This window comes from Chaetodon trifascialis, chromosome 3, assembly GCF_039877785.1.
Source record: "Chaetodon trifascialis isolate fChaTrf1 chromosome 3, fChaTrf1.hap1, whole genome shotgun sequence".
NCBI classification, from domain to species: domain Eukaryota; kingdom Metazoa; phylum Chordata; class Actinopteri; order Chaetodontiformes; family Chaetodontidae; genus Chaetodon; species Chaetodon trifascialis.
Window position 1 is genome coordinate 12583794 of NC_092058.1, and position 19772 is coordinate 12603565.

The 19772-nt window shown below is 42.2% G+C and overlaps 2 protein-coding genes across 4 annotated transcripts in view; both read left to right on the forward strand.

Annotated features, from left to right (window-relative positions):
* Positions 1-650: 650 nt before the first annotated feature.
* miip (migration and invasion inhibitory protein) lies at positions 651-15650 on the forward strand. Of its 2 annotated transcripts, none has more exons than XM_070959865.1 (16): positions 651-1019; positions 1653-1852; positions 2591-2696; positions 2790-2901; positions 3008-3087; positions 3181-3307; positions 3766-3862; positions 3966-4085; positions 9654-9759; positions 12993-13118; positions 13239-13397; positions 13680-13773; positions 13856-14145; positions 14267-14350; positions 14541-14599; positions 14700-15650. In XM_070959865.1, the coding sequence occupies exons 1-16, from the start codon at positions 785-787 to the stop codon at positions 15228-15230; spliced, it is 2526 nt and encodes an 841-aa protein (XP_070815966.1). In that variant the 5' UTR covers positions 651-784; the 3' UTR covers positions 15231-15650. The 2 variants fall into 2 exon arrangements, with proteins under 2 accessions (XP_070815966.1, XP_070815968.1); XM_070959867.1 differs by having other exon boundaries at positions 2594-2696.
* An 846-nt stretch (positions 15651-16496) lies between these two features.
* The window catches only part of trim62.1 (tripartite motif containing 62, tandem duplicate 1), a 34558-nt gene continuing 31282 nt past the window's right edge, over positions 16497-19772 (forward strand). For both annotated transcript variants that reach the window (XM_070959022.1, XM_070959023.1), the window contains exons 1-2: positions 16497-16554; positions 17562-18117. In XM_070959022.1, the coding sequence (XP_070815123.1) occupies positions 17710-18117 (408 nt within the window). In that variant the 5' untranslated portion in view covers positions 16497-16554; positions 17562-17709. The remainder of the gene's footprint in view (positions 16555-17561; positions 18118-19772) is intronic.

The window sequence follows — 19772 nt, forward strand, 5'->3', positions numbered from 1 at the left end:
ATGAGTAGTAATTGGCATTAATCAGTTACTATACCGAAGTACAATGCTTAGTACATGTTACTCTCTACTCAACTGCATTTCAGAGAAAAATATCACAACCGCCTTTTAAATCACTGCATTTCTTTAACAGCTGTAGTTTACTCTGCAGATTCAGATCACCTGAAATAAGATGTTGTATTGTTATAAAGTAAACTACAAAAGAGTATATAAATTCATTACTTTTACTCCACCTTGACCAACTGCACATACATGCACCTGATAATATTGCAAAAAAAAAAAAAGAAAGAAAGAAAGAAAAAAAGAAATTCACACCGGGAAATTCTGGCTATGTATACTTGGCATCTCTGTTCGAATGCAGGACTTTATTTACTGCTTAAAAGAAGAAGGCTGGCAATACTCTACGTTTTGTTATTATCAGCAAAAACAACAAAAAAGACCAAAGCAAACATCGGTTTAGTCCTGGTTCCTGTCTGTGGTTTCACATCCATGATCTGCATTTTGTGTGCTGACCGTCGCCAACTGCTTGAAATGTCACTAATTAAGTAAACAGCGCCCTCTGTTGTTCAAACTCATGTCCTGTAGCTTCAATCAAATGTGTTTCTGTCACTTTAAGACAAACCCCGCACAGCATGATGGGTAGAAGGTTCCCAGCCAATCAGATCATTGTTGTCAACGCGTTGTTATGGAGCTGGTGGAGTCTGGTTTAAATCACAAAAGAATCTGAAATCTTGATTCACCTTCAGGTAGAAAAACGTGATTTTAACGCTGCGTGAAGTAAAGAAAAATGTCCGCAACCGACCGACTGGACGTCTTACGAAAGCGCAACAAAGATTTATTGAACCAGTTGAAGCAGCAGAGAGAGAAAGTGGAGCGGCTGTACGGCTGCGGTCAGAGCCGCAAGAGGGAGAGAGAGGACGAGGCTGAGCAAAAGAGAGACCCTGCGGACATCCTCATCCTGACCGATGGAGACCGCGGTCCTGCCCGGGCAGCCCTTGCCAAACCGACCGTGAGATTTGCGGGTAATGAAACAGTTTGTGTCCAGAGGCCGAAGACACCGGAGAAGCCCGCAGGCGTTAGCTAAGTTAGCTAGCAGATAATGCTGCTGTTTCAGGCCGTGCCAGTCGTCCAGGATGTCCTCAGTTGCCTCATTTTGTAAATCTCTGCACTAAAGTCTGCAGGTGAAAACTGTTTAGTCAACTTTGAACTCGACCCAGACACTTCATCACATTCAGCCCGAAGCTAACATCAGAGTTTGGTTTAATACTGTATCGTATGTAAAATATAATGTTATTGTAAAATTAACACAGTACTTTAGCTGAAGTACTATATAAAAGACAATTAGGTAGTTGACTAAATGTCCACTTGCTAGCTTTTGTTCTCATCAGAAGGAGTAACGCTTAGTTTTAATGGAGATATGTATGGAACTTTGGTCACATATTGAGATGGTGTTTAGGGTTGAAAGGGGAAAAGAGCTCGAGGGCTTTATTTTTTGTGCCAAACTGCACACAATTTCCAAAAATTGAAAAACCTTTTACTTGCACATTTGGGCTTCGTTGTTTTCTGTTGTTTATCACTGCAAGCGTTCATGTGAGGGATAAAGAATCCTGCAGTCATCACTGATGGAGATATCTGATCCACTATGTTTCCATCAGATACATGTGAGGGACAAACAGGCACCCAGAGCTCTGTCACAACACCATCTGAGACCCCCAAAGACAGAGGCGGATCTGCTGAACATTCAACACCATCACACCTGGTCACAGACAGCGACAGTCATCCGCAAGTCCAAGACAGGCTGCAGGGTACGAGACCAGCCGGCACCAAGTCCTGTCTAGTAAATAGCAAAGAAAAGGTAAGAAACAAGAACAGCGTGTACTCAAGTTCGTGTCTCATTTTAAAATTAGCTGCACAGTGTCGAGTAGAACACCAGTACTACCCCAGTCTTGTTCCCTAAATCTCATTTATCTCATGAAGTAAGCGTTGTATAACCTAGTTGGCTTAAGGGAGTCATTCATCTCAAACTGCAAGGTACTCACTCGCATGCCGCTGGAAACTCACAGGCCCAGTCTCAGCTGTCTTTTTACACCTTAAAAGACACAGAAAATGTTCATCAGCTGCCTAAAATCAACATAATTCGTTTTCTCTGAGGGTAAATGATTGCGTTGAGCGCCTAAAAGTCCAATATTCTTGTTGTTATCTTCTATATTTCCCTTACTGGCACTGGTCACTCACACACCCTACATTGGTCATTTGTCACAGCACCGTGGGGGGTGTAGCCAACCAGTAAGGAAGTGAAGGAGATGATTCAGTGGTGCTGGTATTTGGACCCACAAGTGCAAAGATTTGTCCATATCAGCGTAAATTAAGCTGCTTGAGCTGCTCAGAATAAAAGATGGACATTTTAAAGCTTTTGGGAGCTTTTAACTTGTGACAGATAGAACAACAGGACTAATGCTGCTTGTTCTCCTGTGTGTGGGCTTTGTAAGAGTTTACAGAAGTAGTAGATGAATTCTTTCTTTTAGCAGCTGTTAAAGTAGAAGTAGAACATGCTGACCGCGAATGCTCTGCACTACTTGTTTTGTTTTTGCAGAAGGAGATGCCAAGCCGGGTCACATTTCAGTCTGATGAGCGCGACGAGATACCTGCCTCAGACAGGCATCGTTTGCAGCCTTTACTCGGGTACGACTGGATAGCAGGTACGCCTTATTGCTCTCTCTGTCTGCCTGTTTCTTTCTCATACACGTAATCATCTAATGGAGCCCTAACAGTTGATGATCGTTCCCTCTAAGGAGTCCTGGATGCTGAGGGCTCCTTGATAGAGCACTCTGATGAGTTCTACAATGACCTGCGCGTGTTTCGATTGCTCAATAAAGACGAGTGCGTCCACAGCCCACAAGCAGAGTGAGTGTGTCATGCTCGATTGCACTTGCAGCTTATTATGTGTGCCAAGCCCTCCTGCAATTGATGATGGCTACATTAAATTACTACTCATTGGCTCTCATCATAGATTTTCTGAGGAGATGCATTCAGGCCTGCCTCTGCTAACGGACCACGACAGCCCAGAGGCTAACATGGATATTCATCAGTGTAAGAGGGATCATTTATTTATAGGTGACTCTCTTTTTTCTCATCATGATAGCTGAAGTAACTCTCCTCTCTGCCTGCTCACCTTTTGTTCAGGTACATTCTCTTACAGGATTAACAGCAGACTGTTCCCCGTCCCACTTCACTCTCAGGAGTGCTGTCCGGTGTGCAAAAAGCACAAATCGTCCCACCCACACACTGCCGCTGAACCAGCTCTTGTCAGGTAATGATGGTGTGCACTCTGACTGCCTTTTTACGACCGCTCAGGACCAGCAGAGAACTTAATCGGTACCAGCCAAAAGACATTTCTAATTCAATAAACTTTGTACCTGCTTGATGAATCGCTAAGAATAAAAGGGCTCTGCACCAAGGCGCTGGGTTCAGGCGCTGTCCGAGATTCCCAGGAGTCACTAGGAAAAATGAGAAAAAGTTTCTGAGACTCACTAATGCATTTCCTGCCTTAGTGTAATACTTCTCAACAAAAAAAAAACAACAACATGAGAGATCGATGAGACAAATTTGTGTGTCTGTAACTTTCACTTAATTTTCTTTTCGTGTTTTTAACTCTTACAATCCATAATCAGTTTTTGTTGCTCTTAAGTTCTATTTAAATCATCACGTTTTACCGTTGCAGCAGCGTCTTTGTTGTCTCGTGACTTTTCTTGTTGTTTCCTTTGGAAGGGTCAGCATCCCTCACTCCGCCCTCTTGCCACCTTACAAGCACAAAGCTCATCGTCGATGCAGTTTTGACCCCTCGGATAGTTTGGGTTTACCGTCGGTGAGTAAGTGTTTGAATTAGGAACACGATTTCTGACTACCAAGCTGTGGCTTTTTCCCCTGTGTGCTTTTGCTTCATGGTCTTGGTGTCTGCTCTCCTCCAGCACTGTCTCTCAGGTTGGTCGAACAAAGGTCAGAGCAGGCCGCCACCGCCAAGCAACCTCGATCTGCGGAGCAGTCTGAATACGAGGAGCTCCACTGGGTCACGTGACAAGGAGCTAGAGGTGAGACACTGCAGGCTTCCTACTGTGTCAAATTAAAACATTATAGATCTTTTCACGGCACACATTTTGACTCGTTATAGCAGGAAACGCACAGATGGGACTAATAGCACGATCCATCATCTGTTCCAGTAAGCAATGACAGTGAACCAGCATGCACAATAACAAAGCTCAGGAACGGGCTTATCTCGATGAAATGAGTTCTTATTAATGTTATCGGTTACACCCCTGCTTTTCCTACGGTGACGCGTCAAACTGTCTCAAATTTGACAGGATGTGTAGCAACAATGGCAAAGACATTTCGTGTTTCATCAAGTGAAAACATAAAAAAATATTTTTCAGGATGTCTCTACAGCCAAAGTGCCCAGTAAACAGATCTCTGACCGGACCGCAGATCTGTCTCGCTTGGCTCGTCACAACTTCCAGCACTTCTCTCCCAAAAGAAAATTAGGAAGTACATCTTACTCTTTGCACTGACAAACCATCAAAAGTCTATTTTTAAGTGATTATAGCAGTTCCTGTAAGACATCAGATGCCACCCAAAACGATTTCCTTTATTTTATGCTCATGTTTTTAACAATCTGTATGGTATTTTTTCAGAAATGCTTCTCTCAGTGATGATTTTCTGTATTTCTGTATTGATTCTCCGCTAAATGTCTGCACTACACTGTACAAGTAGTTTTTTTCAATATGAGACAAACAATGATCTCAACAGAGAATGCCAGGAGTGCATTGGCATCTTTGTAAGTGCCTGATCTGAAATGGATGAATCTGAAAGATGAGATCAGTATTTTCAAGAACATATTAGAGTTAGATGATGAAAAGCAACATGTTGAGTTGTTTTCTGTCTGTGCATAATGTGATTAAAAGCATGCAAGCGTCATGAAATGGGGATCATTTACATGACAGAACAGCAGGTTTTATTTGCTCTTCATTTGTTCTCTTCTGAAATAAAGCTTGAACAGATTTAAACTACAAATGTGACTGTCAGCAGCCTCGTGGACGTGTGGCAAGAGATCATACGGTTGCGCCACAGTGAAAAAGGAAGATCTTAAACACATGCTTTAAGTTAAATTTGACTTTGCTTTGTCAATTTCGCAACATTGAAGTCATTTTGAGTCATCTCTGTTGCTCAGGCACAAGTTTGTATTTCCCTCTCCAACTGTTTGCTTTGGCTCTCAGGTTCACGCATACTTCTGTTTTTAACTTCCTTCGACACTTCCTTACTGCGGGGCTGAAAATGGCATAGAAGCAAAGGCTGAGGCTGATGTACTGTACGCAGGTTGCAGTTCACAGGAAACCACAGCCACCTATACTTAATGTCAAATCATGTGGCGAACCCACCTATGACACTTTCCACTTTGTGTTTTGCATGCTAATGTATTTGAAGACATTAGATCGTGTACACCGAATGAATCAGGGCATGTTCATTGAAACCAACAAAAATGACCAATGGGATGAACTCGAAGTAAAGGAAGTGTAATTTTCTTCTTATGTTTTCTTTGTGATTCGAGTTCAGCAGGAATATAGTTACGATTTTTTGAGTTTCTGTCGTCTTGTCTTGTTTTGTCTTGAAGCTGCAATACTTTGATGTTTTGTTGCAGCCCTGTTCAAAGCAAATCGTCAGGCATGTGCCACTTATCTGACAGGCAGACTGCTGATCTTTATCTGAGAACGGGGTTGCCATGACACAGGAGTAAAGCTTTGTGTAAGATGAGGCTTTGAGATAGTGCTTTTGATTTTTCACCACACGCAGTTGTTAAGGGAAATAATGCTTCAGAAGCTCATTCTTTCATCATATCTTCAAATTCTCAAATGGAACATGTGTTTTCACGCTCTGCTCATTGGACAGCTATTATGATGCAAGGTTGACTTCACACTACAACATCCTACCGACAGCTCTTCATCAATAAACTAATCCAACACTTAGCAGTGATCAGGCAAAACAGGTGATTTACTTCAGTCCTCAGAAGATGAGCACACCAGTTTATTTTCCATGCTTCAGCCCACTAGCTTCAAATTTAATATAGTTTTCTACCTTTGGGCAGCCATTGGTTTCCATTTCACACGGTATGGAGCAAAACCAGGATCTGAAACTTGCTTGAGATTAATGAGACATCACAGCAAACATGCTCTTGACTCACATATACATCATCATTGCTCGGTAATTGTGGTGTAAGAACAGACTGATGTGAAAGTCTGCACTGCATGCAGTAAGAATTTAAGGATGTAACTTCAGCAAAAAATACAGGCAGAGTGTGTGTTCCTGCCTGAAGCAAGTATCAAGTCTTATGCTGCGCTTTTGGAAATGACTCAGTAGTAAAGTACAGTATCCAAGATCACCGCACCAAAACACGAAAGTAGGCCAAAGATGAAGAAAAAAAAAGCCACTGTGAACCTTTATAACAGGTTTCACTTCTGCTAGTCACGTTTTTAAGGTATGGCATTAAAAAGGCTCAACATGTTCGAAGCAATTCACTATAGCAGAGAAAACACAACAAGACCACAGTGGGCAACAGGGCTGCTTCTGCTGTACTTGAGTACCAGAGAAGTGTTGAGTATGTGGGAGGGGAAACTCTACAGTGAATGTCAACGTCTCACGCAGGAACAAACAGTGAGAAACACAGGGGCATTATGCCGGGCACGATATCAGCATGTACACAGCCTGTGGATGACGTATGAGAAGGCATGTTTTAACTACAGCAGAGAAGTCACTCGTAGGTAGTGTACAACTGTGGGAGAAAATGACTGAAATGTTTATGTAAAGCAGATATTTTTGGTTCTGACCAGATTGTAGCATTTAGATAAGAACGGCGCCCTTCCTTCTTCTTGACCTGGTTCTCATGAGAACGAGGCAAACTGACCATTTTAATTCATTTTAAGACATAAAGACATGATGTTTTCCGCCCTACATCTCCACAGGGAGGCCAGAGCGTAAAGGTGGACACGATGTTTTAGGGCCTCCGTGCCTTCTTCAGCAATGTCAAATGTGAGCAGTCGCAGAGAGCTCAAGCCGGGCCTCGCTTTAATCATCTGTCAGTTACAATATCCTGCCACAGCACGGACACCCCGCAGCACAGACCAGTTGTTCTTGAAAACACTTTGGTAAATTCCATCGACATCCTGTCTCACGTTCTGCGATAACCGAAACAATTGGATGCCACACACCAAGCTGGGCTTCAAGGGACTGCACTGCACCTGGACCTGTCTGTCTTTAAACAATGAGGGAAAACCTAATTGAGCCCACTTCCTGTTTCGGTAGGGACTTTTTTTTTGTGATCTTCTAAAAAAAAAAAAAATGCTGCAAATTTCCTACCATTTCGTACGAATGGCATGAATCACACAGGGAGCAGTTTAGAAAATGAACTCATGTTCATTTTTCTGCAACTAAGCACTGAATGATGGTCAGACCAGATTTAGGCTTTGGATTTTAAGGATTTCTGTATACTGCAGGTTCTGCAACAACACTGACTCGCCAAAAGCTGGAACTTCCAGAGTGAACCCCCTTCACTAAACGCAGGTTGATCTCCATTTAACAAATGAATTATGTGATGACTAAAATGAATGCGCTGCGCCTGTGATGCTTTGGATGTGTCCTGTTAAAGGGTGTGAATATGTACAAATGCAAACATCTTTGTGAAACTCTGCCTTCTGTTCATCAAAATAGTCACATTAAATCCACTTTCATTCAATCTTTAAAACAATGAAAGATAAAAGCTTCCAAACACAGGCGCTGTGTATCTGTCCTCTAATCAGGTTGAGCAAAGGTCAATTGTATTTTCATGTTGCATACACAAAGAAGGTATTCAGTTTTTACGATCATCTGAACTCTGGCTCACCAAATATGTTTATTCACATGAGACCAATGAATGTAGGTTAGAGCCTGCCTGCTCGTTTCCTTCCTTCAAACACGCTGCTCAGTTCAAGGAAATTGCTCCTGCTTGCACAGACTGCCGGTCCGCCTTAATGAAATGATCAGCACAGTTCACAAGCTGGCAGCCGTGTCCTCTACACTCTATAATGTGCCTTAAAGAAGCAATGAAGGACATACTTGTCATCCTGGTTCTGCTGAATGCCCAAACTACCAAGGTAGGCTTTGTGTGTGTTTGTCTGGAAGTCTGTCATGCATGTTTGCAGTGCTTATCAGGGACAGGTTGGATATCAGCCAGCGTTGGGATTCAGCCGCTGACCAAAACACTGCTTAAACGCAATGAGAATTGTCAAAGTTTATTTTACTTGGATTAATTCAAGGGGGTTTCAAATTTAAACTTTTGAAAACGTGTAAAATGAGTTTTGTGTCACAACTCTGAAATGTCAATGCGTTTTGCCTTTTAAATATCTCTCTAACTCTCACGCTGTCACCTGTCATGGAGCCAGCAGGAGAAGAATTTCTCATTTCTTTTAAAACATTTCTTAAACCTTTTTCTGTATCAATACCCAATAGGAGCTTTACAAAGCTGTATTACAGTACAAAGTCGTACTGTAGAGAAAAACACATAGCTGTGGTGTGGTAAACCTGTATGAATATTTGGTTTCGCTTTCTTGGCATCTGATGCAGTTTCAGACTGAGCGTCCCATTGTTAAAGAGAGCCGGTAATGAAATGATGCAGCAACCCTTTCGACTGTCTTTGGGCAAGCAGCCAGGGGAAAAAGGAAAAAACAGAATGTTCTCTTTGATAAACTGTCAGTGAATAATAACGCAAAGCTTCACAGAGGCTTATCTTTATCGCCACATTCTGTGTTACTGGTGGTCACACCACAACAGAAGTCTGCGCTCCTGAACTGAATTCTTCTAGGTTGTCGCCTCTGCTTCCTGTAATACGAGAAACACGCTGCTGCTGTCAGCACATTCTAACTTTTGCTTGTCACTGGATGGCATTGTGGTAAGAAGGTTTCAATTCACAGTATAGGTGTGTCAGCAACTGTGTCGCGACTCTTCAGCACACCGGCGCGGTTGTTATAGTAGCTGTCTCTGTGAGATTTATATATAAGAGAGCGGTTGTACCTGAGTTACTGCATGCATGTGTGCAGTGACCAAAGCCTGGTCACTGTGGAGGGCCCCACAGAGAGGAGAGCAGTTGTAGAGGTGAAATGCACCTCTTACAAATTCAGAACAATGGCTGCCTGTTTGCTGTTTGACCACGTCTGCAGCTCAGGTGAGCGGGAAAACCAGAGGGGAAAAAGTGGGCTCAGGTGTGGGTGGTCGTAAGCTACCACTTAAGGGGGAGATAAACTTTGCCAGTCATTGGTCAACTTGTCCGTTTCCTCAATCAGTCAATGACTAAATTCTTGATTTTAAAATGACTATCTTCACTGATTGGTTGACTAAAATTTAGGCTTATGATTTACTTCAGAACAGGTGCATTTCAAGGCAAACGCCTGACTGATACAGACGTGGGATGCAAATATGTTCCCCTAATTTCAAAATTACTAAATTCACCTTGAAGCTCAAGGCCCCTAGTCGTCTTAATTTACGTGTGAGGATTACGAGAAAATACTTTTATGTTTTTCACTGTCCTCATCTGAGCAGCCGAAGATGAGTTGCCCTCAAGTTTCACCTCTCTTTCCCAGGTCTGCTCTCTGCCCTATCAGGCAGACTCAGATGGAAACTGCCGAAACTCATCAACAGAGTACCTGTCAGATGTTTCTAACCTGTGCTGCAAGAAATGCAACCCTGGTAAGTGTTGTCCTGCAAACACGGCAAGGACTGCGGTTTCTTAAATATCACACAGACTCGTATGAACGCTCAGGATCAAATCAAATCAAACTTTATTTATATAGCACTTTTCATACATAATAAAATGCAACACAAAGTGCTTCCCAAGAGTTAAAGACAATATAAATCAAAATAGAACAACACTAAAAACCCATACCTCCCACCCTCCATATGTACAAACACCCACCCTCAACTACATGCATACACACACACACACACACACACACACACACACATTCTCACCACAGACAGTAGCAGGGACATGGCAAGGCACTGAAAGATAAAACTGCTGAATAAAAGCTATTTGATGACACAGGTGTGAAACATTTTGGTAAAAGCTTGGGCGCGGAGGTGTGAAAGAAGATAAACAGCAACGGCTGTAGCCAAAGACATTGATCATGTTCCTTGTTTCAGCTTGAGAGAAAGGGAAAATTATATGTTTAAAGTAGAGCCAGACTGAGAAATCAGCAGCGCCAGTCAGCTCATATTAGCGTATTTCATACAGTATCAGTATTTGTGTATAAGTAATGAGAAAGTTGCAGTGCAGTAAATACCAGTGTAAAAATACTTTATTACAACCAAAAGTCCTGCATTCACAATGTTAGTACATGATTATTAGCCTCAAAATATGCTTAAATACCAAAATAAAAGCACTCATTGTGCAGAAAGGCCCATTTCAGGATTATAAATTATTAGGGCCACGGGGCAATCGCACTGAGGGGGCGAAGCCAATTGTTATACTGCGTGTTTTTTCTTATTATTCCTCTTCCGTGTCAAATTTCGATTCGCTACTAGTCCTACAGTTTTGAGAGCACCCAGGCGAATTATATATCAAAACATGCGTCTTGATCGGTGTGCTGTTATTTTTCTCTACAGAATACAAAAATTTCCCATAAGAAATTAATGGGAGGAGGTCAAAAAAACGAACAAATCATTGGACTTTTTCTACTGCCTACTGCTCCGGCATACTTTCACCTAGAGATGCCGTTTAAACTTTGAAATGTAGACACAAGTCTTGTGCATTGGTGTATTATTCCACGTTTTGATAGGTTGTATAGTTTTTGATCAATCACTCTTCAATGACCATGATCGTTTTGGGAAAAATTTTGAGATTATAATGGGTGTGTATTGCACGGAATGTTCACGCTAGAGTGGAGGAGACCAACTTCCAGAGTGGAGAGATGTTCTGAAAAGTGTCTGAAATTTTTTCTTTCCACGCTCCTCCAAACCACAAATTTCACTCTACACGTGTGAAATTTTCCAGAGTTGTAGTGCTGCTTGTGCTGATTCTCTCAATGTGCCTGGCTAAACGTTAGGACTAACGATGTTTGACTCATCATCAAACTCTGCGGTGGCTTGATAACCAGCCTCTTTTTTTACTTACTATTACTGGTGAGTTTGAAATGTTAGTCATGTAATGAGTGATGTTGGCCTGCTAGCATTAGCCACAATGCTAAGATACTAATGCTAACATGAGGTCCTATGAACTTGTTGGTGCATACAGGTTTGACTTTTGATATCGGGTTGTTATGCTAATATGCTAATGATTAGCATGTTAATGCTAACATGCTAACCTAGGGTAAAATGATTCTTAAATGCATTCTAATGGTGTTTGAGATCTTTTCAATGTGTTGCTTGACATGCTAATGTTAGCTTAGCATTAGCCACTGTTAGCATTGTGGCTAATGCTAACATAAGGTCCTATGAACAGGTTTGACTTTGATATGAGGTTGTTGTGCTAATATGCTACTGTTAGCATTCTAATGCTAACATACAGCAAAATGATTCTTAAATGCATTCTAAAGGTGTTTCAGAGCTTTTTAATTTGTTATTTCACATGCTAATGCTAGCTTAGCATTAGCAGCTGTTAGCATTGTCATAACGTACACTGGCAGTAGCCCCCGTGGCCTTTTCAAAATTTCCCCAGGGGAAATTGTCTAGTTAGTGATGCTAATACTGAGCTCACATGCTTGTTCTCAGCTCAAACAGTATGTTTTAGTTAGAGCGGAAAAGGCTTTTCAAATGACAACTGAACAATGTGCTGGCAAAATTAACACCATCTTGGGTTGTGTTGCTGTGGTTGCTGGAGTGTTACCTTCCAATAAAGAGACAATAGAGCTGTTAACATCAGCCTAATAGCTTTCAAGACCAGCTTCTGTACCATGCAGTGTGGAAATACTGCACAGTGGATAATAATAATGAGGAACATGACTTTCTTTTGTTTTTTAACCTGACCTATAACTCACAAACTAATGTAATTAGCTACTAATGCACTAATTGGCCTCCCTGGTTCATAAGCTAGTTAGCCACGTATGCTAACAGCAGCTTAGGGCAGAAAACTGCTGTAACATTGCTCCATGTTCAAATTTTCAGGGTGCCCTTCTGTCCACACTCCTGGGGATTTCACAGCAATTACTTTTTCTTTTTCTTCTACTTCACTGACTTCTACTTAAAATTGGCACAGTTGTACCAGTTGTGGCTTACAAGGCACAACAAGCGGTTTGGCTTTGAAAAGCATGACTTTAATGCTTAAGTTATTGGCAGCAGTGCAGCATGCTTGACAGTTGCAGATATGTTTAATATGGTCACATTATGTACAGACATATTCTCAGTGTGAATTTTCCTTGGAAGCTCTTTCATCAGATCTGTCCTCCCCACACCTTCCCACTCTTCTTGTAAAGATTCGGCCTATAAAGGCTGCTGATGTGCTCAAGCAATAATTTGATCTCATGTGCCTGCTAACCTCATCTCTCCCACTCAGTGCGGAGTTAATTGCTTTGCATCCCACGTTTCTACTATGCAGCGAGCGAGGGTAGCAGCAAGCACTTATTTGAATTCCTTTTAGCTTGAAAATGTGCGTACTAAAGTGCATAACCGCAATCTCTTAGTGCACTCAAGCGCCCAAGTGGAAAAGTAACACTTCTAATTGCATTGTTCAAAAATTTGTAAGTACTCAATGACTTTCAACATGCATTTCATGAATTAAAAACCTCCCCAGATAGAACATACATATAGGTCATATCACCATCTTATTTTGGACTGCGATGACACTGACACTGTTTTAGGGATGACGATGCAATGGTACAGATTAACTATGGTATAAAATGCATGAGGAATAATGTATCTTTTAATCTTTGTGTTTTCGTCTGCGGCTGACATGTGATTTGACATGTATTAATTCCTGTGTATAACAGGACAGCGACTGAGACAAACATGCACCGAAACTACTGAGACTGTGTGTGAACAATGCCCAGCAGGCCAGTACATGGAGGGCAGGAACTACTCTCCTAACTGCTTCTCGTGTAACAGATGTAAATCAGGTCAGTAACTGAGCCATAAATCTCTGTTAAAAAATAGTGAATTATTTATGTTTTGTTTATTTTTTTACACAACTGTCCCTGTAACATCAGCAAAATATTATTTCTTTAACATACAATTAGTCAAAGGTCTGAGGGAAGTCCAGAACTGCTCCCCTACCACAAGGTCCAAGTGCGGGTGCCAGCCTGGGATGTATTGCATCATGGGATTTGATGACCCGTACTGCTCAGCATGTAGCAAGTACAAGCCATGCAAAGCTGGTTATGGAGTGTTGGTGCCAGGTACAGCAACTATTTTCCATTAGTCGCTTTTGAGTGTTTAGCATACAGCTACATGTAATTCTTAGTTGTTTTATTTTGAAATTTAAGGATAAACCCTTGAAAAGTATGTGGCAAAGGTCGATTCACAAGGCTTTCCCATTGACTATGTAATAACTATCTGTCTCTAATGTCTACATCAACCACCTATATCGCAAGCTTAACATGTGACACACATATTAAACGAAATGTGATGTCTGACAGTGAAATGTTAATAAATGGCAGCATGTTTGGGTGTTGTTGCAGGGACGGCTAACTCAGATGTGAAGTGTCAAAGGTGCCCCGATGGGACATTCTCCGATTCAGTCTCCCACATGGACCACTGTCGGCCTCATACAGAGTGAGTGAAGGACAGTCACATCTGCATCCAGCTGTTCTGGGAGCAGAGATCCTTGACCTCCTCTCTATCTCTGTCTCTGCAGCTGTCACGGGAGGGTTGTTGTTAGAAAAGGTGACGCTACCTCAGACACGGAGTGTGACTCCGAGGCTTTTGCATCCATCACACGATCTCAAAAGTCAACAAAATGGCCTCACGTTGAGATCGCGTTCACAACTGCGAGTACAATGATGAGCACAGTCTCAGAAGCCTCAGACTCCAAGGCGCCACGTGGACCGACAGACTCCACACTGACTTTCAGCTCTGTTTCAGAGGCGGCATTCAACCACTCAACAAAAAGCCCACCGCCTAGCACAGTATCTGATGGTAGACTGGGTACGGAAACTGATTCTGTGTTTCAAAGCAGTCATTATGAGAAGCCTGTGAGATCTAATCAGTGTCTCAACGTTTCCCTCCTTCTGCCTTTGCTTTGTGTTGTTGTTTCCCTCTCTGTTAGCTGCAATCCTCGTCAGTTGCATCGGAGTGGTACTTCTTTTCATCGCCATCATTGTGCTGTTCCGTAGGAAAACAGTGAAGAAAGGTAACTGTATGCCTGTATGCCATTATTCATGTTCCTGTCTTGTGGAAAAGCTATGACTGTATGTACATTATATTCATCTTCACCTTCAAATCCAGAATGATATGATACTTTCAAACAGTCAAGAACCATTTGCACATTTTCACTGCTGTACTCATCATTACTGCATGTTCCCTCTGCTTTTTTTGCCCAGATGCTGCCATATTTCATCCTAAAGTAGATGCAAATGGAAATTGTGAGAGTGGCGATAAAGTGAGTTTTCCACAGCTTTTCTTCTTGAAAACCTTTGAATGAAGTTCTGGCTTCTTTACAGAATACTGAGAATTAACCATTTCATGTCTTTCCACCGTAGATCAATCAGAGTTATTTGGGAGAAATCCAGCAGACGTCATTCACAGTAACCTCAGCGGAACAACAGTGTCTGCTGGAGAAAGGGGACGGCAGCAGTGACCAGAGTCAGTGTGGTAGTAGCAATACTGAAACTTTCATCAGAGCAGACGACTACAACAGCTGCGAGTCCATCGGCCCTTTGCTATCCACCCTAGCTCAAGGTCCACCTTCTGCTCTGTCGGAGCCCATGACTTTACTTTCCAACACAGAGCCTGTTGCTCCCCAGTCCAGCGTCACCACACAGTGCTCCTCTCAGCCCACCAGCCCACAGGTGATCAGCCCCGTGACCACCAGTCCACAGGTCAACGTCAACATCACTTTCCACATAGGAAACGGGTCTGGCGGGACACCGTCTATCATACCCACAGACGTTATGCATGTAAACTCTAAACTCCCCATTGGAGAGGAGGAGGAGTCCTTTAGCATCCCACAGCAAGAAGATGGCAAGCAATCACTGATGTCAGTGCAGGAGAGCTCGAGTTACGGCACATGAAGAGTCACCTGCATGAAAGACTTATAAAAACATTTGTTTTTGCTTTGTGTCACAATACAATATTGAAAACAATCTGTCTGGATACAAAATGTACTTGTACGTAAGGCACATTTTCATGAGGACAACAACACAAGCTTAAACCTTTATTCTGTTTCCTTATCGAAGTCATCACCGGCCACTTTGTGTGTTCATATGTATATATAGTACGCTGTAAATAAGGATGTGAATATTGTCCTTCAGTGATGCAGTGCACAAGTAGTTGCAAATTAAAAATATAAATTATGATGTAGCCTACAGTCATCATAAGCCCAACCTTCAATTTATCTCATTTAAAATAAATTCCATACATTTTGTAAAATGCACAATATGTGTGTAGCGTGTGGCAGAAAAGTATTTGGATCGTTGACTTAAATAAGTATCGAAAAAAAAAAAACTTGAACTGCTTTAGCTGTAGGTCTACTTCTGGGTAGTTTTATGTAGAAAATAAGACATAATCATGGTGTCGTGCACATTGTAGTGGAGTAAAATCAACAATACTTCATTCTGAAATGTAGTGCTCATAGTTTAAAGTAGCATTTTAATGGAAATACTCAGGTAAAATACTATGTGATTTACTTGGTAAATGCATAACACTGATGGTAGTTTAGTGATATACGAGTTACATGTGATTCTCCTGTTATTCTTATAAGGGAGCCTCCATCACTTGGATGTCTGAGTGATGAGTTTGGTGGATTTATTTGACGCCATGGACGTGTTCCTGCTCACCACCTGTACAGGGAAGAATATGGTGTTTTCTACGGACGCTGCAGACCCCTGCTGGTTGAAGGCCGATACTGCAGTCTGTGGAAGCCCCTTTTTCTCGGCTCATAAAACCGTTTCCGTGAACGATAGCAGACCGATTTGACACCATTCCCTACACTTACTTTGTCTTAAGTCAAACAGTTTCTTATACGGATCCGGTTGCGGTTGTATTTAGTGTGTTTGTTTGTTGTACTCAAGGTAGCTAAGCAGCGATGCTAACCGGGAGAATGAGGGGAGAGGAAGTCTGAGCCACTACATTATTAGAGAGAGAAAAAACTTTATATTGTCATTTTATACGCCTCGTGTTCACTTTCCAAACCACTCAAAGTTTGAAATTTTATATGAATGAACTTCTGTTGTGTTTCATAACGAATTTAGAGACGAACCGCAGTTATTTGTAAAAAATTATGTTTGATATCCCCCCCATCGCTCAGTACAGTTGGTTGCGTCTGTTGCCGCTGTGTGTTGCTCTCCTTCCTGAAAGACACTTGCATTGGAGCAGCTGAAGTCGCTACGGACACTGGTGAGTTAAGGCTTTTTATCTCTGTTCCCATCCATTTCTTTGATTATGACTCGTAATATTCACACGTCCATAACTCTCATATGCTTCCCCAGTAATAAAATGTTTTAACCTGTAGCTTAGTAAATGAGTGTTTCGCCCCTTTTTCTGTGTCTATGCCCCCTCTCATCGTTCCGCGGCGGTTGGTGGTGTCGTGGTCCTGGTTGGTTGTGTTTACAAATCCAGCTTACAAGCAAGGTGGAGGAAGCCAATTAAATAGCATGTTTGCTCAGATACAGCACAGATGTTGGGCCGACAGTCAGCGGTAGATGGTAATAATTAAAAAGCTCAGTCTAGGCTGTTGAAACCCTCTTCGTCAGGGAGTTTAAAGGAAGCTTCCTCTCAAGAGAGATAATACAGCTGCAGGTGTTTCCCGCTGGTTGGTGCGGACAGTCAGCTGTGGAAATCAACAAATCCCCCACAAGGAAAAAGGAACTAGAAAGGTGGAGGTGAAGTATTGTGCGAAAGAAGCATCAAAATATTCAGGTGTGTCCTCAGGTGAGGAGGAAGCCAACAAAGTGAAAGTAGATTGCAGTTGATCTCCTGTGAAAGCACAATAAAATGGCATAATCTTATTGTTAAGACAATGAGAGGTTACAAGCGAAAGCAAGGATTTAATACTTTGCTAAGCTAAGTATTATTTCCATTGCCCTAAAATTAATTGAGTCTTAATTGGTAGATAATCAAAATTGTGGCCCAACAATTGTCTGTTGATCAGCTGGTGGATTTAACAACTAATTGTTCAAATCAAACCCAGGTTTAGCCATTGTTAACGGTGACAGCCCACTGAAACCTTTAAGCATGAAGCTGGAAGATAAATGGCTCTTGATAAAGTCCGTTTTGTTAATGTATAAACAAAGGAATCTGCTCCTGTTGATGATTTACCTGTTATAAATGTATCAGACCATGCACTTGGTGTGTAATAAAAGATTTGCGGCCCCTTATTGTTGTTATTTTCTGTATTTCAACAGAGACGATTAAAGTGAAATCCCGAGATTCCTGAAGATCTTGTCAGTCGACTCCCACATGGCACTGAACCACTCACTTGAAGATTAAACCAATTATACTCCGCTCCAGAGAATTGCCCACTTAGATGCCGCTCAGTCTCCGCGTTTGCAAATGGCTTGCTGTCTGAAGGACGAGCTCCTCTGTTCCATCTGCCTCAGCATCTACCAGGACCCCGTCAGCTTTGGCTGCGAGCACTACTTCTGCAGGAAGTGCATCACCGAGCACTGGAGCAGGCAGGAGCCTCACGGGACGCGGGACTGCCCGGAGTGCCGGAGGACCTTCACCGACCCCCTCCTCTCGCCGAGTCTCAAGCTGTCCAACATTGTGGAGCGCTACTCGGCCTTCCCGCTGGACGCCATCCTCAGCGCTCAGAGGAGCTCCTACCCCTGCAAGGACCACGAGAAGGTCAAGCTCTTCTGCCTCACCGACAAAAGCCTGGTGTGCTTCTTCTGCGACGAGCCGGCGCTGCACGAGCAGCACCAAGTAACCACTATTGACGAGGCTTACGAGGAGATACAGGTCAGTCATAGCGCACAGCGCCCTGACAGCTCATTAGTAAGGGTGAGGTTGACATTTTCTTAAAATCCATCAGCACTCCGCTACACATTCAGGCAGTGGCACTCATTCAACCCGTGGGAGCTGCCCAGACAGTTCAGCCTCAGCCCTCTGCTGCCACAGAGCAGCTCCGCTCTGGCAGTTTGGGGATTTAGTGCTTTGCTCATGAGTACTTTTGGTGCAGGAGGTGCTGAGGACTGAAATATATCTAATTTACTTTTCCCTCCCTGATGCCCACATTACCTGTGAGTTCAGGTGGGTGAAGTAAAAGGTTTTGGTTTTTTTTACACATAAGTAGATATCAGACCTGCTTTTATATTGCCTGCAAGGGTTATTTTAAATTCCACATTTAAATTCTGGAAATATTTCACACTGATTTAGAGTGTCCTAGTGTTTTAGTTGCTGCTTGTCTCAATAGCAGGATTTTGACTCTGCAAGTAAGTGCATGAGCAGATGTAAAGTGAGAATGTTGAAAAGTTTAGAACAAGAATATTTTTCGTGCCAGCAACTTTGAAGATTCCTCACAAAGCTGTTGGCAGTGTGTCATATGTGTTTACGCTGACTCATATTTTCCACATTAACAGGAAAGGCTCGGTGTTTGCTTCCCTCTCACTGTTTGGATAATTCAATTCCCAGCAAAGAGCAAAATCCAATAACTGTGAAACAAAGCTCCTAATCCCATTCCTTCTTTGCTCCAGTATGCAGCGAATCACATTCCAGTCTAATTTTCTGTAGTCAGCCTCTTTTCTTAAATTTGCTGTTAGCGATATCTGACCTGCTCTATGTGACATTTCGTTTCCAGTTGTCTCGGGAGACAGCGAAGTGAACTCTCTGATAAGAAACACACCAAAGTTTTGAAGGTTAACACTCAGTTAAGCAGTTTTCAAGGGTTTTCAGCTCAGACAAGCAATGCCAACAATGCCATATAAACTCTTTGCTGGCTGTCCATGTGCTTAAAATGCCACAGACTCTTTAAGTTTGGATGTTACTCTATTATGCAGTCTCCTGCCTTGCTGCAGAAACTGTATCAATAAGATGGCCTCAGCCTTTGACTATTCATTACACTGACCTCTTGCGCTCCTCTGAAAGTGCATCTTTGACACCGGCAAGCTCATTTTGCCCTCAGTGCTCTGAATCAATGAGCAGCTTTATATGCAGACTGCATCTGAATTATAAACTCCATCTGACGGAGAAATGATGAGACAAAACTGATGAACTTGTCTTTTTCATTCATTTTTTTTTTGAATGGCTGATTTGTACCCATATCAGAATTATCAGACTATATCCCACATATTTATGATGGGAATATCCACAACAACCAATGGCATTTAAGTTGAAGCTCAGTCAGCCGATCAGCTGACAGCCCATTGTTAGATTATCATGCTGTAATTAATGGAAACAAGCTTTAGAACTCAGGAAATATGCTGCAGTTATTTAGAAAAAAAAGCTCATGTTACATTTATTTCTTAACCAAATAAATCTTGTCAAACTATATTTCTGTTAAATCTATATTTATTCCTCTAGAGTTAAGGTCATATCGTCTGCAGGCCTGGCTACAGACGTCAGATCAATGTGGGTCTAGTGTTGTGCTGATGGGCAGATGTTGAAACACCACTGAG

What these genes read in the sequence shown, in the direction of transcription:
- miip (XM_070959865.1), top strand. Translation starts at nt 785, where the DNA reads ATGTCCGCAACCGACCGACTGGACGTCTTACGAAAGCGCAACAAAGAT. An exon ending in GTCCACAGCCCACAAGCAGA is followed by an intron (nt 2,902 to 3,007) that starts GTGAGTGTGTCA and finishes CTCTCATCATAG; the next exon opens with ATTTTCTGAGGAGATGCATT. An exon ending in CTGCAAGAAATGCAACCCTG is followed by an intron (nt 9,760 to 12,992) that starts GTAAGTGTTGTC and finishes TGTGTATAACAG; the next exon opens with GACAGCGACTGAGACAAACA.